Consider the following 25,520-nt stretch of genomic DNA (forward strand, 5'->3'; position numbering starts at 1 on the left):
AGTAAAAAACAAAAGAAAAATACCATATTTCTCCACGGACAAGTCTATTTTTTTTCCTAGTTTTCAATCCCCATTTTGGAAAGGTTGACTTATACCTATACCTTATATCTATGTTTAAATAACATTAATTCAAATTCTATGCCCTTGGACGTGTGTTTCAACAAGCTGGCATGGATTTCAGAAAATGTGGAGACAACAGGGTAAAGAACTTCCCAAGTAAGATGATCAGCAAATCATCTTTGAAGACCTCCATTTCAAACCAATTGAATAGGTCTGAAGATGACTACCCGTGAATAAGTAACAAGGATGTTTGCGCAAATGACGAGCAGGAAGGAGAGGATGTCCGGAATTTAAATGGGAGGAGCTATTTGGCGTGTCAGATAGTGATAATGACTTTGAGGGCTTCCATATGAATTCACAATCAACTGTGTCAAAATATAAAGCATTGAAATGTCAAATCCTGTTATTGGTGCACCCTTTGTTTCAGCATTTTCAACTAGGGGCACACATCCAATGCCTCTCAGTCTTGTCTTGTTTCAGCCCCACCCCATAACCACAAATGGTAAATGATAATACATTTTAAAAGAGAAAGATGTTTGGTGTCCATGACATGGAGGTGTACTGTTGTGATGCAATTGGGTGTGACTGATTTATTCCTTGATGTATCCTTTTCTATTCACTCGGTATGGTTCTTCAGTCTGCTTTAGGTCATAGAGGATTTGTATCTGACAGTATTTATTTTTTAAATTCTCAGTGACACAACAACATATTAAGCTGTCATGTTAAGTCACCTTCCAAGTTTCTTTCTGAGTCTAGTTTCATAGTTCAATTTTTCAAGTCGGTTTCTGAGTCTAGTATTCCAATATCAGTTTTAGTTTCTGAATAAGAATTTTGTCTTTCTCATTAGATTCACATGCGTCATGTATTATCATCAAGGAACAAGTGTTTGTGCATGTTTAGGACTGAAAGTGGCTTATGATCATTATGTTTGACTGTTCAACAGTTAGTTGAAGGCCACCTAGGCAGGGAATTGTTACTTTGCTGCTGGCCTCTTGTGCCGTGCTTTTGGTTAAAATGTTTGAAGTGCTTCCCTTCTGGCTTTATATTATGTGGTCTACATTCACAAAAGAGGCACCCGATTGGCTGACTAACCCATGTGATGATGTGGCGCATCAGAAGAACGACAGTCCTCACTGGCATAAGTAAACAAAAGACAGCCGTGTACGTTAAATTTCTGATTAAAAGACCAGCTTGAATGAGACATTGATTATGAAAACTTTCACTGCACTACTGCATGTTTTAGCACTCAAGCGGGTGAGATTTCTTTTTTTTAATATGCCATCGTGAGTGACTGACGGCACATTTTCCTTTGAGATGTGCCACACATGTAGCTGCATCATTTTCAGGTTTTGCCGTCAATGGTGGCCGTTTGTAGATCAACACATTTGTTCTAGCACTCAAGTGGTGCAGCTTGTAGTCAGTAAAAAAACCAAAAAGAAACAAGAAAAAAGACAGTCACATCAGCAAATGCTGTTTAGTGTGTGCTATAGTTTGATTAAGAGCCGTAATAAAGGAAAAAGGCAATCAGCTGGACAGCAAAATAGCAATAACTTCAAAAAAGTAAGCAGCAGGCGTTTCTCAGAGTCTTTGAGACTGGCTGTGCTTTGCGGATCAGGAAAGCAAAACAAAAAGCATCCCATGATCTTAAAGCAGGTGTAACACACCGGGAGCAGAGAAAACACGTGTTGGTGAGGAGATTGCTGGGCTTTAGACTCATCACAGTGGTGCGGATGTGCTCTCGCAGTGGTTCACATATTACATGGACCCTGTCTGAAGTTGATTTTGGAAAGAGAGATAATGGCAGACGCAGAGTACAGCTGTGAGTGTTTATAGTTGCAAGCCATGCATATTGTGCGTCTGACTTTGCTATCAGCAACCAGGTGTGTGCCTTCGGATGCACAGATGCATAAACACACAGGCTAATATGTTAGCTCAGGCAAAAGTTTCAAAACACACAAACGAAGACTAGGAACGGTGTTGTAAGCTTTACAGAGTCCATACTTGCATTAGGCATACTTTTATATTACATTTGAACCCCACATTTCTATCCCCCCCCAAAAGTCTACTGTATTTTCAATTGGAAGTTTGAATTACAAAGCAATTCATGAGAAACTACACAAGTAATGGCTACAAAACAAATAGCCTTTGAGATTAGATTGCATTCATGCAAAATATGACCAGATACTGTTGGTATACGTCAAACACCTGATGATACACTAACCTCAAATTCCGTTTTTGAACATTTTTAGATTTTTTCAAACCTATTCCGCTAAAACATATTGCTTTACAATTGAAAAGGTATAAAACATATTCTAACGTCTGCATTAGTTGGATTTATTTATTAAATGTTATTAAATGTATTTGTTAAATGTTTTCTGTCTTAAGTGACCCTGATTTTCCCCACCCAGGTGTTGTGGCCTATGGTGTTGGCTCCTGTGAGCTGTGTGGTCAGTAAGACAACAGTCACGGACTCTCTCTGTCACATGTTTTTTTTTTTTTTTTTTTTTTTTTGGGGGGGGGGGCACCATCTGGGTTTTATGTAAGACCACACATGGCCTTGCGTTTTTCACCACCTAGTTTAAGTGACTTTCTTCTGTTTTCAAGGTCGCTTTTGAGTCAATGTTTACTTTTTTGAAACCTGTACATCTGTCACTGTCACTTTTTTGCCCCTGCGTCAGGACATGGTAAATCAACACTGAACGACTTATGTTGACATCAGTAACACAGTAATGAAAAAGCCGCAAACTGAACTGAAAACAATGAAATGACGATTTCATCGCTCTTAACCCTGTCACTCCCGTTGGGACAATGCATCCCACATCTTTTAAAAAAAATGGCAGTGGGTATAGGAATGGTTACAACATATGAAATGGCATCCCAACGGTTCATTACACACCTATCTACAGATTCTAGCGATATGTAGCAACTTTTTCAAACACAACAAGCCAACGCTGGACCGACTGTCTACAAGGTAGGTTTTGTTGTACGATTTTTCGTAAATTAACCATCTATATTTGCAGAAATATATTGATAATGAGTGCTATATATGTGTGTTACTATAGATTACACAGATTGCTATGAATTGTAGGCGTTTGGTGACCATTTTCACCATTTTTTTCTTGTAAAATACCAATGGAACAAAAAATAACCCAGGGTCTTTTCAATGACGTAGAACTTTGTATCATCAGTAGTTAACGTCATGAGTTGTCAATGGCGACAATGAGGAGCAATCAAAACATTACATTATTTCAATTACAGTATTAGAGTACATAATCATTCAAAAAATATTTTTTTTTCCTGTTTTTACTTTTATTTGACCCACTATCCACTGGCAGGACTGGGAGGGACTGCTCTCATGTAAACAAACAAAAACTACTGTGTCAGAACTTGCTTTAATGCAAGAATGAAAGAATTCAAATAAAAGTAGAAATACTCATACAAGAAAGAGAAATCAACTTTACAAAAAATGGACATCTCTTTCCAAAATTAGCCATTGCATTTTCGTCAATAACTTAATATCAATATCTTGTTGTCATGTTATTTTTTCTTGTAAAGATGGTTTTACTGTTAAAAAAAATCCTTAAAAAAGTTTGAGTATTACTTTTTTCAAAACCCTATTAAAAAATACCAACTCATATTTGTATAAAACACATTGTAAACTATGGATAATAATACATTTTCAACTAAAGAAAAATTCAAATTGTAACTCCAGCGCCAAAAAAAAGGCTAAAAATATTTGATTACATTTGAAAATGTTACAACAGGTCAGATAGACTACAACCCAAAATCGATATGGTGTTCACCACACTTGTTCGTCAACAAAAGTCTGTCAACAAAGTTCCAACATTGGAATCAAATCCTAGGCCGGCAACGTGACAGGAGGAGGGTTCAAAGATTACACCTGAGCCCCCTGAATCGTTTTGGGCTCAGCACGTGCCTGTAGCCAAACACGTTTTACAATGTTTGTCTTTAGAAGACTAATGCATTTCATTGGATGACAGGACGAACAAAAAAGGTATTTTCAGGTCACACTGGTCCAACAAGGAAAACAAGGAAAACAATTTGAAAATGACACCCAGGCGATTTAACTGGAATACACATTCACATCTTTTTGCACTCATCACTAAAAATTCTGATATTTTGAATGTATTTAAATAGTCAAAAACCTTTGTCTTTTCAATCATTTGGTAGAACACAGGAACCCATACACACATTCACATCCACCCATACACTCTTATTATTTTGCAATCAATGAACGCGCCTCAAGTTATTCAAAGTGGCACACGTATTCTTCACTCAACCTATGCAGGATTTAGTAAACATGTCTGTCTGCAATGACTGAATCCACTCAACCATTATGGGACAAAAAGCCCACCGGATCCCCTCAAAAACAGACTGTTCAAAGCTCTCTTTATGAGTGAGCTGTGAGGTGAGAGTAATAGGCCTAAAGACAGTGTAGACTGTGGCTTCTCAACCTGCTACCATTGGGACCACATACCAAAAGATTCTGTTGGACGGAGAATGAATAATCCTTGCTGAATAATGGCTTTCAATAGACAAGCTGTCAGGCAGAGAAGGATTCATCTTAACCCAGTCCACGCCAGAGACGATTTTCACATTTTTTAAGAGTCCCGACATTAAATGCCAGATACTTAAGTATTAATTCGATAATTAAGTACATTAAGGGCATTCATTTCCAGATAATTAAGTATTAAATTGATACCTAAGTATCTGGGGTTGAATGTCTGGACTCTTAAAAAAAACAAAACAAACAACAACAAATAACGTAAAAATACGTCCCTGGCATTGAATGAGTTAAAGTTTTTGTTACCATTCAATGGTGATGGTGACTGTATTTAAACGGATCACAAAATTGAGAAAACCCCCCCAAAACATTGCTACTTGTGTATCTTGCCATATTGGAAGTATAAAATTGCACAGCTACAACCTTTCCGCTGTTGTATGTAATCCTACTGTGCACATTGTTTCCCCAGCATGCTTTGTGCAGTCCAGCAGCAGTATGTTTTTGTTTTATTTTTTGAAGCATTTTGTCAAGGTCATAAAGCTGCTATACTGTACTGCTATACTCCTTATGTCAATTGAACATGCAAATGATAGAAAATGACCATTTGGCATTATGCATTTAAATGTCCAAAGTGTCGGACAAAAACACACAAGACAGTAATAGTAAGGTCACTGTTTAATCTAAGTTGGCTAGGAACATTGTGATGTCTCCCATGTTCATTTGTGATGGTTCAGATGAAATGAATTCATCTTAGCTGTGGCCCTTTAAACAATATGTTGATTTGTATTGATTTATATACAGGTTAAATAAATTGTAACTGAGGCCAATGCTGAATGTCAGCTCAGTGTTGGCAGCAACAGTGACCTGACTGGGAAGATCTGACCATGTAGAGGTCCGCAAATACATGGTCAACAGCCATCTCAAATAAAAAAAATAAATTAAAAAAACAGGTGTAATTAGCGACTTGTTCAGGATATTTTTTTTAGCCTTTGTTCAATTCTTTTGCACTTTTTAAAAAATCAGCTTTGTCAAGTAACTTACCTTGACATGACGTTCCATGTTGAGGAACTTGTAAAAGCAGCATCAGTTTCTAATAATCCAAATCATTTATGACTGGCCAACCCCACTCACTTCCTGATACTGTAAGGACTAAACACAGCATGCTGGAGTCCTGAAATACCTCCCATTGGGGAAAGGGGCTGGGGGCGAGTTATGTCGGTGTGTCTGTCTTTTGTGAAAGAAACGTGGTAGTCAAGGGGAGGTGTGGCTAAGGAAGTAAATGGAATGGGAGTTGAGATTAGGACCAAAGGCAGTGAGAGCAGTGATCATTTAATGTATGAAACCAATACGTGCTGAAGATAATTGTGGATGTGAACAAGGTGTATTTATTCATGTGTAATTGTTACTTTCATATATTTTGATCAGCAGCAGTGAAGGACATGTCCTACTTAATTTCTTTTTGAAAATCAATTAATTTTACGGGTGAATTAAAATTCAAAATTTGATTGTTGTTTCTAGGGAAAAAAAATAAGAACATAGGTACATTTACCCATCTTTTAAGGTCAAAGGTTTTTTTTACTGTTGTGTCCCGAATGAAGATTGATGTTTCGCAACATGTTTTTATTATGCTAATTATATTTTTGTATGCAAGTGTGGTGTTCCTCTTTTTGCTTAATATGCCTTTCCTATGAAAACTAGTGCAAATGCATCTTAATGTCTTGCCTTGTTTTTGCCTTTAAAAATAGTCCTTTTTTTGCGCTCTGAGCAACATTTTGTTAGTGAAACACAACAACACCTCTGTGATCGATGAGGAAGCCATGTTGGTCTGATAAATGGTGATATTCCGCAGATATGCATGAAATTCCAAAAGTGTCACAACTTTAGCATGTCCGTCATTACGCTTGTAAAAAGACAAGAGTTAGTTTGAATCATTCATGCACTTATCTGCAATTTGAAGGACAATCAAGCTACAACATTTTTTTAATAAAGTAATTATAAAATGTAGGTCAAAAAATAATTCATCTTTAGTTTTTGGAGGGAAAAAGGCCTTTAAAGTGTGGCTCTGTCAATTGAAAGTATTTACACATTACGATTTGTGTGATTTTAAATACTGCCATCATAATTAACTTTCACACAATGGATAGTGGCACTATAAGGAATGATAGACAAGAAGACTATCACACTGGCAATTTCAGGCATTTCTGGCATATTGTACACATGGTCAACAGTGGAAAAAAATCCGAGGTCTCCACTTTTATCCAGGATTAGCTCTCCGTCTAATAGTTTTTTTCTTCCTGCTCACTGTCATCTGTGACATTAAATATGCTCAACATTAGTTGAACTAGATGACAAAACATGGGTGAAAATTAATCACAAATATTGTTGGTTCTCTACATTTGAATAAAGTTTTCAAATCTCCCAATTTACTATATATACTGGGTATAATTTCATGTTGGACAGTGCCAAACTATGTTCGCCTCTGCAAAGTTACATGGCAACATATTTCTTCAACATTTTTCCAAACCCTTGTCCGAATTGTTGTACTTAAAGTGTCCCTAAGCAAATCCTGAGCCACAGTGTGACACAGCTTTACATTTCTTGTGAATAGTCTTAGTTTCCACACAATCAATCAATCCTTTTTTTGAGGCCATGATGAAAGGTTTTGTCAGCATGTCAATAGAATGTAAATGTTTAGACTTAGAAATTGTTATTTTAAGGTTGTTCTGCAACTTTATAAACATCCATTCATAGCTACTTCCACCTGTTGCAGCATAAATTTAAGCAGTATGTAGACACATGCACAGAAACCTAAATCCAATTCCCATAAAAAATTTTTTTATTAACTATTACTTTACTGTGTAAACATGTGCTTCAAATCACTTTGCTTGATGCTTGGATTACTCTGGTCTGGTGCACAAGCAGGTTCATACTCAAAGCCTTAGGGTCATAATCGACTAACCACAATCCTTTGGAATACCACAATAGTTTTACAAACTCTGCCTTGCCTTCTGATTTCAAAATGAAGCATCATTCAATTTCTTATTTATTGCACACTGCAAAAAATGGGAAGGAATATATCATAAGCTTTATTATAAATTTTAAGATGTCAATTTAAACAAACAAAAAAAAGTCACTTCACCTGGGCTACGGCCATTTTATAACCTGAGTCATACTGCTCTCGTGTGTTAGTATATTTCTGGTGTTAACTGAAAACCTCAGACCCCCAAAACCATGTTTTTGGTCTCTTTTTAGAGACAACCAGGGAAATTTACTCAAAAACCCAGCTTTAAATTTACTTAAAATTCCAATGAAAAAAAAGTCATTGTTTTATTCACTCACAAATATTACTCCCTGATTCTTTACAGTAACATAATGAGGGACTCTAAGATAAACCATCAGCTCATTAAAAGTTAATTGATTCCAAGGTGAGGTAAAGGTTCACTTCTAGGACTCAAGTATAAGTAGCATGGGTTTGGTTCCCAGTCGTTCATAACATGAAAATAAACAAGAATGGCTGTCTGATTCTATGTGATGTTCTGCTTTGTCTCCCCCTTGTGTTTCTTTCTATTATTGCAGAGCTTTCTTTGCCAGGCTCAAGGGGGCGGAGCCACTGGCTGCACACCTGCTTCTATCAGCAATGAACAATTTAACTATTTAAGTGCTGCGGTAATGGAGGGGGACATTGGATTATTCTCTGGACCTGCTGATTCTTTTTTTTTCAATACAAAAAAAGAGTGTGCTGTTCCGTGATCCAAGTCCCTGCATTGATTCCATGTTTGATACTTTATGTAAAACCCCCTATTTGTTTCCTCTGTTGCTTCTTTGTTACATTTTGAGCATTGTCCTGTTTAGGCTTTCCATTGCTTCTTTAAATTTTCCCAGCCTTTGACCGTCAGTCTGTCGGCTCCGTTACCCCCATCCTTTAGTGATTTTGTTTCGTTTGTTATTTCACGCTGGCTGTTTTTTCCAATGTCTCTTTTAGTTGACACGTTTTAGACCCCCATTCGGGATGAGGATCACCCTTCGCTTTTGTAATTCTCTCATGCACTAACGTTTACCTTTTTGTTATTAAATACTACTGTTACGTTCTTTTTCCAGTTTCTGTTTTGGGTCCAATTGTCATTCCGCACTGCGCCATTCACCCACTCTATATGTGCCTCGCAACCAGTCCAGGGTGTAGTCAGCCTTTTGCAGAAAGTCAGCTGTAATTGTGTCACTCGTACTACATAGGTACTACTGCTCAGTGGCGGTTTCTCTATTTTAAGATAAAGAAGGGGAAGGTGAGGTGTCATTTGTTCAGTAATCTGTCTAAGTTACATGCATTATCAATGCATAGATAGAGACACACACATTTGGTACTAATCCAACTGATACACGTATGCAGCTATCGCTTATTGTAGAAGGAGAGCAATTTATGTTGAGGATAATCTCTAAATCCGATCTTGTTTTCGAATGGAGGAGTTTGTCAACATGAGAACAAGTAAATAATAAATTTGGCGTTGAAGGAGATGGATCATGAGAGCCGTTTGAGAAATAGCTTCATCAGCAGAAAGTATAAAATGCGTTGAAGCACTTGTGACTGACAGACAGCGATGTTTGCAGACATTCAGACCGCAACAGCCATGCGTATCGCGTTGTACCCCCCCACACACACACACACAAACGCTTGTTCACTCATTTGCTTAACAAGTTCACTTGTGCGTAGGCCTTCATTGGGTATGGCTGTCAAGTGATGCGCGAGACTAGCCCGCGGAGTTGTTGGCTCTCGCAAGCTGTTCACCTGCATCCCCCTCAACTCTTCCACTATAATCAACGCCCAACACACAAACACACACATGCACACGCAAAATACACACACCTTGCCCCTTAACATGCATGCTGTGCACAATTAAATAAGCAGTGGAGCTGAAATGTATTGTTTTATGGCTTGCTCTGTCAAGTAAGTAATGTTCTAAGGTTAAAAGCTAAATGCCAATTGGTTCTGGTCGAAAAATGTATTGCATTTCTTTCCCAAGCATGTTTTCCTTTTTGAGAGAAGTAAAATTTAAATTAAAAAAAATAAAAACAAGTAATCTGAAATTAAGCAGTTGAATAGAAGCACACATAGGTTTGTTTGATTTGGTGGTATTAGCACGGTACGGCCAACAACTCGTAATTCAACATCAGAAGAGGAATGAAAAACAAAAAATCCCTATCTGGGGAAAATAAGAAACCCTCAAAAAGGGACCACAGGTGGGAGGAGCCCCCTTCCAGGCTCGACAGGTTGCACTAGATTCCGAGTGCTAAAAATAATACACTGTGCCACATTAACCTGACAAAATACAGAAACACAACACCCATTCACCGCAATGGAAGATTCTCTTAAAGTCTGCAATACGATGCTGTTTATTCTTTTGGGCCAAAATGCCCACATCTGGTAAATGGACTTTCGCTTTTCTACCTTAGGTACTCAAAGCGCTTTACACTAACTAGTCATTTACCTACTGATGACGCAGCATCAGGACCAACTGGGGGTTCAGTGTCTAGCTCAAGGACACTTAGACATGGTCTCGACCGTCGGGGGATCGAACCCACAGCTTTTCGGCTGGGGTATTAGCACGGTACGGCCAACAACTCGTAATTCAACATCAGAAGAGGAATGAAAAACAAAAAATCCCTATCTGGGGAAAATAAGAAACCCTCAAAAAGGGACCACAGGTGGGAGGAGCCCCCTTCCAGGCTCGACAGGTTGCACTAGATTCCTTATCTATGTCATGCCATGACTCCAACATAGAATGACAAGCAGTGGCCTAGTTTCATCAAAAGTGTTTTTCTTTGCGGCTGAACAAAACCAAATATCAGCAGGTTGTTCGATTGGTTCAGACCCCACTAGACTGAGCGTGGAAGTGTCATTGTGATACATTTGCGATACATTGAAATTTTTTCTTCATGAGTCAGAGTAACAGCACATTGGTTTGACCAGGGCATGGCTAAGGCGATAGAACTGTCTTATCCCAACAAGAAGGTTGTGGATTTAGATCTTGAACCCCCAGTTACTCCTGATGCGATGTCATCTGTAGCTGAATGAGTGCAGGCAGACCCCAAGTCCTGGATGATGTCAAGTTGGCCAATGCGATCATAGGTCACTGCTGTGAAGTGGGCACTTATCGACCACTCTCCACTCAGAACACTCGTGGCTGTGTGTGTCAATCCCCACAAGCCTCCTCCCCCCGACCCAATAAAAGTACCGCAGCCAGGCTTAGATGATGAAAATAATGTCTTCTCAAATTTATTTCCACAAGAGTTCTGATGGTTCAGTGCAAACTGTCATATTTATAAATAAAATCAGATGAAATGTAGAAAACATATCAGTGAAGCACTGAATCTGTCTACGTGTGCTTTGATCAAAATCCACCAAAATCATGTGCGGCAGTGGTGTGTGGTAGAAAATGTGCTCCATCTGCTGAAATGCCCAGCATGGCGCAATGTCATCTGCCTGATTCCCAAACATAGTGAACGAGACTTGCCCCTGCGCAAATATGATGTGCCAGTTATTACACCAATCACAAGCACACCTATCTACGAAAATTAAAGTCCAACCAATACAAATACAGTGGGCCTCCGGTTTACGAACCTCCTGTTTTACGTATTTTTCATCTTACGACGTGGACCGCGGGGTTTTTTTGTTCCCCTCTTACACAAAAACCTTTCGTCTTACAAACCATCCAACAGGCCGGTCAGTGTGTTCGCACTATTATTTTCGCTTTGCTGCATCGACAAAAACAACTTTTCTCGCATGTCACGGAAATGCCGATATGCTATTGGTCGATTAAGGCAGTCACGGAGATTCCGATATGCTATTGGCCGGCGTCACGTCAATCACAGAAATGCCGATATGCTGTTGGCGGAACTCCCTCAACCTTGCTAGATGGCACAAGCTGGTCGGTGGGTTGTGAAGACTTAGCAAACTGTTATCTGTTAGACATGGCTTCTAAAATTGCAAGTGGCGGTAAAGGAAGAAGTAAGAGGATGATGACAATAGAAACCAAGCAGGAGATAGTAAAAAAATACGAAGGAGGCGCACACACAGTTAACCTTGCTACTGAGTATGGCCGTAACCGCTCAGCAATATGTACAATTATCAAGAGCAAGGAAGCTATTAAAGCAAGCAAGTCTTCTAAGGGCATGACTTTCCTTGCCAGGGGACGGACCTCGGCCAACAACAAAATGGAGAGGCTTCTTCTATTATGGATTAAAAAGAAGGAAATCGCCGGTGATATGTTCTCGTTTAAAATTAAGTTCGCGTTTAAACGAAAAAAGTCATTATTTAAAAAAAGATCTCGTTTGTAAAAAGTTCTTGTTCAAGAAAAAAAAAATCTGCGGGTTGGTCTCTGCTCCCCTCCGCCTCCACCCACAAGTCACGTCGCCCCAAAGGTAAAAGTCATTTTTCTTTTGTATATTTAGGTTATTTAATTTAACTGTACAGTAGATTATGTTACTAATTTTTAATATGTGTATAAAATCGTGATGATTTTACCTAAGGTTTTTGCACGCATACATTAATTAACATAGGTTTGAAATGCGAGTATTAATATTCATGTGTTTACTTAGTTGGTATGAAGATCCGGATTGATAAACAACACCGCCAAAAAATGATAGCCCCAGCACTTGTCTTTGTCCCCGTAATTGAAATCTGTGAACATCAATCAGATGGGCCAGTTAGTCTAAGATTTGTGGGAAGAGCCACAAGAACCATACGGTCCTCATCTTGGAAGCAAGCAGCTATCATTGCTATGACTTTTTTATAACTACTGTATTTGTGTCTGTTTAATATGTATTTTCCAAACTTGAAATGAGGCTTGCTCAGACTGGACAGACAAAACACTAGTAAGGTGTCAGTAACACACACATATATTTAGTACAGATTCAATCCAGAGGTTTTCGGCTTTATATTGGGAAAGTCTGTTGTATGCCACTAGAACCTTTTGGAGGTCACCTTTTCCTCGAACCGGTATTGTTCAGCAAAATGCGCCATTGACACTGAACTATATATGCTTATTACAACACTACCTACCTCAGTCTATGTGTGGCTCCTCTGATGGAGAGATAACCCAGTTCAATAGAGATAAGACTGCTAATGAAATTGCTCATGAAGTATGAACCCTTTAAACCCAGCCAACAAACACCTGCCTTCTTTTAGCAACACTGTTGTGACGACCAACTTCTGCTGGCTGACATTTGTTTGTCATTCATTTTTTTAGATTTAGCAATTGAATAGTACAACAAACACAATCACAGTTGCAAGCAGGTTTTGGCAGTCACATGAAATTCCCAACATGTGCTTGCACACCAAACTGCTCGGAATCTATTGAATTTACAATTGTACTAAGTTCCTGAAAACCAACAGTGAAAATTTACCGCTACTTTTTTGTTTTTACCGACGATCGTTTCATGCGTTGACGTAAAGTATAAAGTGTTACCAGAAGTGTCTTAATTTTCACTGATGTGTGATTGTCCTAATTACAGTATATTTTGGTTTGTTTCTCAGTAAGTCTTTTGTGTCCACCTGTGATTGTCAACGTAGTCCCTGGTGTCTTCTTATCAGCTCCCTGAGCCACTAGTGTCTTGTCCTTGTATCAGTCTCTCTTGGATCGTTGTCACTTTCATGCTGTTTGTTATAGTCATGTGTATTTTGTTTTCTGTTTTTTTAAGCTTTGTTTTTCTGATTTTTTTTTCCCTAGTTTTCCTCATTACCTTTGAGAGTGTTTTTTGTTCATACATTTAGTCCACCATGCATCCCTTTCTTGCTACATCTTCTTCCTTGTATGTGTTTTTTTCTCTACCCAGGGGTTTTCAATCCTGGTCCTTGACGGATGGTCCTGGATGTGTCATATGCCTCGCTGCTGCAAGACACCTGATTTAAACAATCAGGATCATTATGCAGCTTCTGCAGATGTTGTTGGATTGTTTGATCGTCTGACTCAGGTAAGTTTCTGAAGAGAGACATAGAAAATGACCAAAAATGAAAACCTCTGCCCAAAACTTACCATGGAAACCATGGCAGTTACCACACAAACAAATGACCCAAATGATCACTGATCCTATAAGGAAATCAGTTTTGCTGTTGAAGAGTAGAACATTTTTAAATGTGTTGTAATCCATATCCCAGAAAAGCTGTATTTATGATAAAATAAAGTGCCACTTATAATTTACGTTAGGCAATGCAAATAAAATTAAACATATTAAAAGTTACAGTAAAATGTTATTCTAATCTTCTTAGATGGTGTTTCCTAATCATTCTTATTATGATTACTTAAGAGCTTATTGCTTGATTAATTAAGAGCAGAATTGCCTAATAATGTTTATTAAAAATGCGCTTTCACTAACCGCCCGCAAGCAATTACATTTAGTAAACAGTATACGAATTCCATTGTCATTTCTGGTAGTCTTTTACATGTCGACGTAGACATAGAAGTAGACTCGTAACTGGTGCTCACATCTCTTTGTCCGGCCGATCATGAATGTGTTCTCTGTGTGCTGTCTTGTTTGTTGTGATATCTCGCCGTGTTTTCCTGCAAGCCAGCTGTTAACCCGGTCAAGTCGAGTAAGAGGGAAGCTTAAGGTTATTGGGAGCTGGACCAAATACTTACTCACATGCATGCAAGCACAGAGACAGCAAGAGCCATTTCTTTATCTTCTGAAGATGAAGTCATTTAGGAAAGAGAATTTCGTCTTCAAAGTTTGCGTGGTGGTATCTCCAAAACAATGTGGAGTAAGCGATGCCCTTGTGCAAGGTGTATCCTCAAAACGAGGCGAGACTACAAATTTGTTGAGTCACTTTAACAAATACCAGCCAAGTAATGCTGTGGAAACCATGAAAATACAAGCTGAATTTGCATATCCTGCCCATGTAGCATTAGCAGCTGAGTTGCCACTAACGAGCGATGCATCCACCGGACTTAAGCAGCAAGCAATCGTGTCATCTTTTGATTCATAACATAAAAATGCTTATGTTTACATTTTAAGGCATCTTCATTATTCTTGAGCTGTGAATTTTTAATAGTTCTTTGTTACAATACAGTATATTGCTCTAGTCTATTTATTGTGCTGCTGACAAAAAAAAATGTTTTGATAACTGCCTGTTCATCATCTTTTTCATTTTGTTTTAAATTGTACTTTGTGTGTTAATAAAATGTTTGAGTGCTTTCTAGTTACTGTAGTTTTCCGTATAGACGCTTTAAAAATGGCAATTTTTAAAAACAATGTAAAGTTGTAATATCACATTTTTTGTTGTCACACGTCATACACTACCCTGCAATCTCTTCCACCCCTCCTCCCAAAGCCTCCGCCCACCCCACCAAATGACATTGTCCCGTAGTTGCCAGTCCGACATAAGTATGCAGATGAATCGGTCCGCGGCACAGAGAAGGTTGGGACCACTGTCTTATATTATTTGCTAAGCCTTGGTGCAATGAGTAAGCAGAACTTCAGTTCCACAAGAGCCACACATGTCCCCTGATAAAAGTTGCCTGTACAAATATTTGCTTTGCTTCCATACTACCCTGCACTACAAATGTTGCTTCATTATGAAGTCTGGTGGACATTATCAATGCAGAAAGAAACATTGAGATATTATAAAGCCAGGAATGCAATTAATTTAGCCCAGATAAGGTTGCCACCTATTTAGAACATGCCGTTAAAAAATGCCTCGGCATCAGTGGATCACGAGACCACACAAATCCATAAGCCAGAGCACATTTTGTCCCTGCTGGCTCTTAATTATGAAAACATTTAACTTGATGGCTCAAGGTCCTATTAAAAACATTTTCAACAGGAAATAAATGTGAAGATACGACACTTTTTTTTGTAAACAGTTAAAACAGTGTTTGATAAAACGTTTGGAGGGAAGTTAAAGAAAGGCACAAGCAGCGGAAGATGAGTGTAAAAACAAAACGTTAAATGCCCACCTCTAGCAGTCACAAAGTGTTGACGGAAGAGTGAGTAAAATTAAACAAAGATCCAACGATAAGAGACTTAAAAAATAAAAACAAGGGGAGCCAGGGTGTCGACAAAGGATGAAGGACCAGTAAAAATTCATAAAAAATGACCCCGACTGAGAGCCCACATTGAGTCATCACGCATGCTGTTTCTTTACAAAGCTCCATTGGCATCTCCTGGTATAGCATGAACATTACTGCAGTACACACTGGTTTTGCAGGTCAGTATTAATGATGTATTTTTTGACAATATAAATTGCAGACGCAGATTTTTTTTTCTCAAGCATGGCATTGGATCCCTATTTAGAACACATCATTAAAATTTAAAGGCAAAGGCAATGATTTTAAGAGAATCTGGCATCACCTAAATCATCACTCAAACCTAGATGAACTGCAATGTTAAAAGGCTCAAAATGTTTTTGGATGTTGAGATGGCAGATATACATTCCACACCAACCGTAGGTGTTGGAACGAAAATGGGTGAATCCCTTGAAAAAATATGCCATTTCATAACAGGCTTCATTATCTTCTTGGCACGGCACCTTGTAGTGCAGAAAATCTGCTTATGTACAAACCAATAATTTAGGTCAATCTGTTAATGCTATTCTCTTTTTTTCTTTCTCAAATTGGCTATGAGCAACTGTGTTGCTAAAAATATAAATAATCAGAGCAAACAAGTAAATGTGCAGTGACTATCATGAAATGTGGCATATCCAAAGAGATTTTGATACATTAAAGTCACATTTGCGCAAAAAAAGAAAAACAAAACTCGGCTTGATTTTTTTTTTTTATATGAATCTAAGTCAAAAGCAATAAATGAACATTTAGCTCTGCTGATGTTCTGAAGTTTTAATGATCTCATCCAATATTTTTTTTGGTAGAGGACGTCCGAACTGATCGCAAGTGCCCGTTGAAATTAAATTCCAGTCCATCTGACGTCCTTATTATTTCAATAATTAGTCGAGCATGTTAAGCAATCAGAAGAACTCAAACAATTGTCCCAACACCTTAATCAGTCTACCGCTGACGGGAAGGATGTAGATATGGCGGTGTTAATTGATGGAAGGAATTTGAAACATGTTTACAGTCAGCGGGGTAGCTTGATAAATTGCACAATGTTTATTTATTCTTTTTTTTTCTTGGGGGGGTGTTAAGAGTTACAGCGTTTAAATTGCTTTAATGCATTAATTTCATTCAAATTACAAAGACGGATATACGCACATTTTATGTCCAATCCCCTCGACCACAATTAAAAATAGAGAAATACATAAATAAATAAAACAATGACCACTGACCATCGTGGAAAGTATTGCAGAAATAGTCCAAAAGTCACTTATGCTCTAGTTTTGTTTTGTTTTTTTTTCCTTTTTTTTCCGGTCGAACTCCACAACAGTGCTTATGTACACTCAAGATGGGATGTAAACGTTTGGTTTGGGTTTTTCCAGAAAGGCAGTTTCAAATTTTGGAATGATGTCTCTATATTCAGAGTATATACATTGTAGTAAATATAGCCATTATTTATATTGACCGGGGCTGCTGAGAAATAAATTTAAATCCCGAGATCCATCTTTCCTATTCAGTGAAAGTGGCGCATAAAGGACTTTTTTGTTTGTGAATAATACCTTGAACTTTACAATTTCTCTACTGCAGCTTACTGAAATGAGAGGGTCAAATTTGGTTTAAGATATATTTAGAATATTCACAAAATAAGTAATTAGAATTTCAGAATTTCATTAGAGGGAAGTACAGTGCTGGCACATCATGAGGAGCTCTAGTGCATTGAGCTCATGTGATTTTTTTTTTAACTGTAATTGGATGGCATTTGCATTAATGACGCCTAGTGTCCCTGCGTTTTGGTTTGGGAAGTTTGAATAAATCAGTGCAAAGTGAATGATGAAAAAGATCAGAACGATGTTCTGACAGCATTGATTAACAAGGTCATCCAGCAAAGAATTAAGGGGAAAACCGGCAATCAAATCTTTTTTTTTTTTTACACAGCCCGTGTTGAGCCTTGACAGACGGCAATTAATAAATATTGTATTTGTAGGCCACCATCCGACTTTTAATGTCACAGCTAAACTTGTTATGCGGTATACAGAACCTTTGACATAATTGGGGCCAGGGAGAGCTTGACCCACCCTCCACAGGAGTTCTATAGCAGTCATGCCAATAACAACTGGCCGCTGTGAATTCCGCACTTGTCTCTCCTAATGAATGCAATGGGGGATGCAGAATTGCTTTTGTTTTAAAATTGGACACTTTGATTTGCTTTAATTCTTTTATCCACGTTGAGCATATGTTACTTTTATCTGGGACCAATATCACCATACATATTCCTACCTATATGAACTAAATATAAATAAATACGTCATTATATAAAAAAAGACATAATGTCAAAGACATAATGTTAATTACCCATACCCTGCTATTCCTGCTATTCCAAACCTCGTTCAAAGCACGGAAGGCGCGTGAGACTAGAGCAAGTTGAGTTGAGCATGCTTGTGCGTATATGCCTCAAAGAGGTGTTTGCAAGTGTTAGTATTTGCCCACAGATCCCTGGCAAGTCGACTCAGTCGACAGCATCTATCGGAAACAGGAGACAAAAACTTGGCTACAAACAGGGTCCACGCACACGCACACACACTTTTTGTTTTAACCGGCGTATCATAAATAACCTGTTGATCTTTAACAAAGCAGTCAATTTAATTGTTTCAAAGTCTTTCAAAGTCAGCTGCCACTTCAAGAAAACAGTACGCTTGTGCCAACGTGTTTGATTATAGCGGCTTGTGGGTGGAGTGGGCAATGGGGGGCATAAATATCTTCCTTTTCTGGACCCTTCTACTTTTCTACTCTGTCACTCTCATTCACACACACGGCGGTACGGCCCACTTCCTTACCAGTCCCATCTCTCACAGCGCTAGCCCGGACTTCCCACTGCAATTACTTATAAAAACTTTTCAGGGCCGCCACACGTGGTCAGGTTTTTAAAGAGCTGCGTCCCCCTCCTCACGTGGCGCGGGGGGTATTGAGTCGTCACAGACCCCCTGAATGATCACTGAAAAATAAGGCGACGTAGACAATAGCTCGTCTTGATGAATTCAATTCTTTCAGGAGCCTGTACCGTTGTCCAGGCAGCTCCGGGCAAAACAATCATTTCTTTGATGGTCTAAGAAATGCGCTCAACTTGGTTGCTCCTATAAACTGCCTCTAACTACTTTCAAAATAGGATCTAGACAGAGTTCACCTCTGACCGGAACTCAGCTTTGTAGAAGTTCGACCCCACTGCCAAGGGTAAAAATCACCGCCTTCTTGATGCAAGTGGAAAAAAACAAACAAACAAACAAACCCAAAAAACTGTCTGTAACTGACCTGGTCTGCAGTGGAAGCAGCAATGGTGTTCGATTCAGACATGATGTGACGCGGTGATCCAGTGGTGCTACTCAGCTGGACCCTGTAGGTTCCGTCATTCACACCTTGTCTTTCAGGTCCTCAGCAAATGAGAGGGCAGAAAACACAGTATTTGCTCCTTTTTGCTCTGGCTTGATTAATGCTGAATTACTTTCACCTCATTTCATCGGATGGAGCTCAGCTTCCTCTCCGCCTCTCTCACTCATTCGGCATGGTAGCCCACTCTCTCTCCCTAACCCCTCCATCCCCCTCCCTCCTTCTTGATCCCAATTCTCCCTCCCCTCGCCCTCTTAGTTTTTACTCGCCCCTCTCTCTCGCTCCGCTCATTGATTTACTTTCTCTTTTTTGACCCCTTTTTCAGTTGTATTTCTCCGTTTCAGGAATATGTACCCACCCTCTTCTCCGGCACATCCACCCCCTGCTTTTTTCTGCCTCCGCCCTCCTTGTGCAGAAAAAGACACAGGAAACATCCACAGTCTTTATCCGCTACCTCCACAATGAATGGCCTGTTGTCACTGCAGCACCTTGGCAGAATGCATAAACAGAAGAGAGCGGGAAGAATGGAGGAATTGGTGTGGTTTGTGTTGAAATTGTGCACTGATTGGCAGCATAAAGTACGTCGAGTCTGGAGCATCGATGGGCTGCTGCCAAACATTTTTCTCTCTCAACAGATTAAAGTTAAGAAACAAAAAAGTGACGTCAGACTCGTCTGCCCCCCTTCAAGCTCTTTCTCTCTGTTGCTCTTATTTCTTCCACTTGTTTTCAGAGGCAGCTGCTGCAACTCTGAAGACCACCAACAACCTCCCTTTCAGTGGCACTTGACTCTTCCAAATCCTCGTCTGTCTCTACAACCTGACATTGCCAATGGCCCCCCCCACCCACCACCCATGGACAGCCAACACACACATGCACCCTCGGCAGTAGCATAATGAGAGCAGAGTCCTCCTCACTGGTGTGTTTTGTCTTGTTTGTCCCCACGCGGCTAATGTCAGCCGTCAAACTAAAAAAATCCATGAGAAAAGAAGGCAAATAAGAATGCAAGTGAAAAAAAAATAAAAAAAAGATGATGTCTTCCAATGCATCGTCCAGTGACATAGTTCAAGTCATGTTGAAAGGTAACTGACAGGTGGTCTAATGGGTGTTTAGAAGCATTGGACAATGGCCACTGCAGCTTGAGTGCGTACCCTTCAACTATGTTTAACATGAGATGTGAAACCATATCTTGCTATTCATTTGTATCCAAATCAAAGCCTCGAAATTTAATAAAGGAATCAGACATACACCTGCATTGTCCCATGTGTCAAGAAGAAATACTAAGATCAATAAAAAAAAACTCTTAACAACGACTTCAACAACTGTGACCGTTCAAGTGCAGATAGTAACCCAAACGCATGAAACAAATAATATTCTGGTCATGAGAAAAAACAAATAAATAAAATGCTACAAAAACAAGCAGAACTGAAAACAGTTGCGTTAGAGACCTCAGCTTCTACTCATGAGTCCATTTTTATGATACAGATGAATGCAAAAGATCTGCAACCAAGTATTAAAAGGAGAAAATTAATTTGTTCACTTATTTTCCCTCTCCTAAAATGAGGGTGCCATAAGTACAAACTTGTAATTGCTGCTCCTTTCACCTGCTTTTAATATAAATAAATTGGAACCAAAGACGAAGTGGTTGTTTCATTTCAGATCCAGGGGGGTGGTGGTGTCCAAACCCAAAAAGATGAGAATTGAGTTAATGTTCCAATATTTGGGAAAAAAGACAGATTAATTATGATCCGTAATTAATTGATCTAATTAATTTTATATTAATCACACATAAAAACCTCAGCGAAAAAAATCTTCCACCATTAAAAAAAAAAAAAAAGATATATTGTGTTATTGTGGCTCATGAACAGCAACAAAAAGGTGGCTTCAGTCATTCATCTTTTTTAACAGACACAGTTGTAACCATATACTTTCTGCTTTACTAGACTAGTCCAGAGTTATGGCTGCTTTAGTTTTGACCATGAGGGGGAAGCCTGCTGTTTTCTTTTGTCAATCGCCAAATAATCAGAAAACATCCTCTCAGTTGCAGACTGTTCGCTCATTTGGTTGGGCAAAGAGCTTTGCTATGGCTAACTATATTCATGTCTCTTTTGCTATTGTTAGCTGCAGCTGCAGTCACAGCTGCATGCTTTGCATTTATGCGGTAGGCTAAACTTGAGCTGATTCTGTGTTGAATTGACCATTCACTGGACTGACAACTCACACATGCTCTTCCATTTTTGAGTCTTTTTGCTCCTGAACTTGCCCTCCTACCCACAACAGGAGCATCCGGGTTATGCAAAACACAGGAATCTTTGTTCACTTCATGATGTATGATTGCAATGTATCTGTTGATCTGAGACTCCTAATATTTGTAATAATCACTGTTAATAATAAAACATACAAACCGAACAAAAAACAAAAAGTTTTGACCCCCAATGGCACGCGTTATAACAACATTCAAGTGATTTAGCCCTCATCCTGCCCCATTGCAGATATGAATTTTACTTGCCGTAGTAACGTGGGCAAGCAGAGGTTGATGCACTTAAAGCTTTGCAAAAAAAAACAAATAATAATAATAATTGTTTTTTTTTAAAAAGTACAAAACAATAGGTACATGCAAGCTTCTTAAACTGTCCCCTAGAGGAGGCAAAATTTCTTCATCAAGCTGTCAAATCATAATTGTTAATTATTGTGCCAACATGTAACCATACACATGGCCAATCACAAATACACTCCAACTGTGTCAAGAAGCAGTCATCAATCAAGTATGTGCTGCTTATCAAAAGCTAAATGGTTAATACTAATCAGTGTAGCACTTATTGCCTCTTGACTTTGATGAGTCTCAGGAGTGTACTGCGGCCATTGCTTGAAAGTGACTAAGTCTTTACCATTCCTCCTAGCACAAAAAAAGAAACTAAGCACTGTTCCCAGTGACTTTGTAATTACTACGCTTTCTCAAACTCAACACTCAAAGCTGTTCAGAGATCAATCAACATTCATCAATTTCAAGGGAGCTTTCAAAGCTCAACTAACCTCAGCAACTCCTATAAACAACATTTTCATTCTTTCTAATTCCTTTTATCAGATTGCTTTCTATAAGGCATCTTCTTTCTTCATAAATCGAAAAGCACAACATTAAAAATGCAAGTCAAATCTTGAAAAACATGACCCTTGTTGTCATTTATCATAGTGCAGCGAGTAAATGTTTAGCCAAGCTTTCATAAACAAAAAAGTGTAATAGTAAATGAAAGCTGTCGTATTAACTATACATATTAACCAAGTCACTTCCTATGAACGGGATGTTCTTTAATATTGCACTGAACACTGTACAGGCCAAGAAAGATTGTGTGTCCTTTTTTTTTTTTTTTTAATGGAAATTTACAAGTAGAGTTATGGGCTGAACTGCATGAATTTGATCAATGATTCTTAAACAGAAATCTTCAGATCATTTAGTTACTGTTTGTAAATGAGGGTGGAATAAAGCCAAGGAAACACAATGATTCAGAAAGGTGGTAAAACACTGTAAGAGTAGTTGTTACGAAATATCTATGTATATTACAAAAAAAAGATTTTAAACAAAAACTAACTCAAATAAGGCCAACTTGCAGTTACACTTATTATATCTTTCTCAATCTTTATATATGTCGCTTAAAACAATTAGGCTAATATCACTTCAGTTCCCATTAGTCCAGCATGCCTGTGATTGTACCTCCAACTATGACAAAAGCCCTTAACTGAAGGAAGTATCCAGATGACTGATCTTCTTTCAAGAGTGACTAACGTGATAAAATGGCGAGAGAGGGGAGAAGATCAGAAGAGAGAAGACAGAATGACATAAGTGAAGCCAGGCTAGCTTTGGAGATGGCTTGAGCAGTAAGGACACGAATTTGCAAGGTTGAGGTTCATAATAGGACACGCGCTGTCAGATCCATTAACAAAGAAAGGTAGGACTCAGTGTTTTGGTTGACTTTGTTGAACATTGCAAAAAGATACTATATTTTAAAAGTGGCTGAAAATCTGCATTTCTTGTTTCAGGTTACTAAGTCCCTGTGCTTTGTCCAGATGCATTAGGAAAGAGTAGTAACTGATCATCAATGCGGTGAGAATGTAAAAAAAAAAACAACTCATTGCGAAAACGAAGACTTTGATGTTTGATTGATGCGAATGATGCTGGATACTTGTCCAACTGACATGGCCGCCCCGGTTGCCCACGTAAAAGAAGCACCGAGGGAAAGACGAGATGAAAAAAAGTGAACAGGCAGACATTTCGAACGCTTGGTTTAACCTGAAGTTTCCATGTTAATTTTTCTACCCATTCGCGACCCCCACTGCTTTGGCTGGGAGGGCCCCAGCTGTTGGGTCTGTATAAATAGCGTGAGGCTTCGGCCTCGGACCCCCAGGGAGAACGGGGCTCATCGGAGGGAAAGCAGGGGAACAAATCAGGCTGGAAAAAGCACACAACACACACATTTTGACAAACATATGGGACCATTGCTGGGAATGAAAGCAACGTACATGTGACTGAAGTTGGACACACGTGGCTAAAGTCACTGTCGCGCTTGTAATGTGACAAAGGATGGGGAGAGCAAAAATCCGACTTTCATAGGCTTTAGATGCAGGAAAAAAAAAAAACCACAATTTTCCCAATTTCCATTTCCAATTTTGTTAATTTGTGAAATAGTTCAAGAAAATACTGAACTACATAAAAAAATTAGCATTTTCTCATCACAGCTTCGGGTATGCATGCGAAGTATAGTATTATTACACACAATATGTCGTGATAGACACGGTCAAAATGGTGTTAAAAAAACTAAATTTCAATAGTTGTGTGTATGATTTCATTATGTAACTTGCAGTGTTTTCAACTGAACTGCAGCAAAACTGAAGGAGGATTCTTTCTTTTTTTCAAAATAAACAGTAGACTGAGGTCTCTTTTGCTCAAAAGTGGTCATCGCGGGAGCAACAACATGGGTGTCCCTACCCATGGGTTCACCAGCATCAAAGGACCCAGGGGTCAGGTGCAGTGGAAGCTGGATGGTAGCCGAAAGCAGGAACCTTGGCATTTCAATCCTGAACTGCAGAAGCTGCCTCTGGGCATGTGGGCTGTCAGCTTTCTGACAGATAAAAATCCTGAGCTGGGGTGTGTGGTCAAGATGTTCTGGCTGGACATACACTAGTTGGGCTTGGCAAGAGGGCAGCATCCCTCCGCCTTCCAATAATATGATGGTTCCTGATTGTTCTCGGTGCCTACTGCATCAAACAACAGCTCAGACTACTCACCCACCTTTGAGTTTTTAATGGCGGTGCTACACTACATAGTGCTTCTTCATTCTACCTACATGGGCAATCATAGTAGAATCTGGCATTTTATATATATATATATATATATATATATATATATATATATATATATATATATATTTTTTTTTTTTTTTTTTTAAACAAAAAATGGTCACAGGGAGACTGGGGTCCAGCAGGAAGTAATGGAGCTGCAGGACCGGAGGTCCACAAAGAGAGTGATGGTCATGCAGGGTCAAGCGGACCCAAGGTGAACAAGGTGAGTGGGACTCATTTTTGTGTTATGTATTGTGTTGTGGCAGGGCAATATCGGGCATACATATATACATATATATGTATTTTTGTATTGTATGTATTTTTTTTATCTTGTCAATGGAATGAATGCACATTAGCCAGCTGTGATCACTGCGTGCACTTTATGCTATGAATTGCTGTTATTGCCCTGCGTACGACGTTTAGGACTGCCTATATCCTGTACTGGCACCTGCGCTCTCTATTGCCATTTATGCTTTGGTCCGTTTCCCTGTAGGATTGCCTATGGCCTGTGTCCTGCTCTGCCACCTATAATCACTTTTACTACAACACATTTGTCTTCTACAGCCGCTTTTCCATTTCAGGTTTCTGAGCGACCACAAAAGGAACAGTCAATCCAAGTGAATGAGAGTGAGTGTGATCTTTAAATACATCCCCATTTTTGTCTTTATCGTAGACCACATTCTTTCTCTTTTAATCTTTCTGTCGCAATCTGTGAGTCCTTTATTGACATCACGCAGTGGGAAGAGGATATATTTAACGGTGCTCATTCTCATTCACTCACCCATTCAAGTGAAATGAACTTGACAACATCTTTATCACAAAATTGACTTAATTCATCCACAGGTACATATGCAATTATAAATATGGTCAACTATTGTTATCAAACAATATATGTGTTGTATATATACTTCATTTGTATGACTTGATGGAGTCTGTCTGTCTTGTCTGCTTTAACCCTTTAACTTTCATTGAGACAATTCCTCCCACAGCTTTCCAAAAAAATCGCAGAGGGTACAGGAATGGTAGCAATATGATGAAATGGCATCGCAGGGGTTCAGTACACGCCTATCTCGGGATGATAGTGGCATTTAGCAACGTTTCCATCCACAACAAGCCAGTGCTGGGCTGACTGTCAACAAGGTAGGTTGTTTTGTACAATTTTTCATGAATTAACAATCTAGTAC

The 25,520-nt window shown here is 38.9% G+C and overlaps 1 protein-coding gene across 4 annotated transcripts in view; it reads right to left on the reverse strand.

Annotated features, from left to right (window-relative positions):
* Positions 1 to 25,520, reverse strand: part of slc6a9 (solute carrier family 6 member 9) — a 68,803-nt gene that overhangs the window by 25,310 nt on the left and 17,973 nt on the right. Inside the window, exon 1 of one of the 4 annotated variants that reach the window (XM_088429015.1) lies at positions 18,931 to 19,136. The exons of 2 other annotated variants lie outside the window; for them this stretch is intronic. In XM_088429015.1, the coding sequence (XP_088285141.1) occupies positions 18,931 to 18,972 (42 nt within the window). In that variant the 5' untranslated portion in view covers positions 18,973 to 19,136. Of the gene's footprint in view, positions 1 to 5,626; positions 5,789 to 18,930; positions 19,137 to 25,520 lie in introns of those variants that run through there. One more of the 4 variants, XM_088429019.1, reaches the window with a different exon arrangement.

This window comes from Hippichthys cyanospilos, chromosome 12 (assembly GCF_059441005.1).
Source record: "Hippichthys cyanospilos isolate Australia breed blue-spotted pipefish chromosome 12, RoL_Hcya_1.0, whole genome shotgun sequence".
NCBI lineage: Eukaryota > Metazoa > Chordata > Actinopteri > Syngnathiformes > Syngnathidae > Hippichthys > Hippichthys cyanospilos.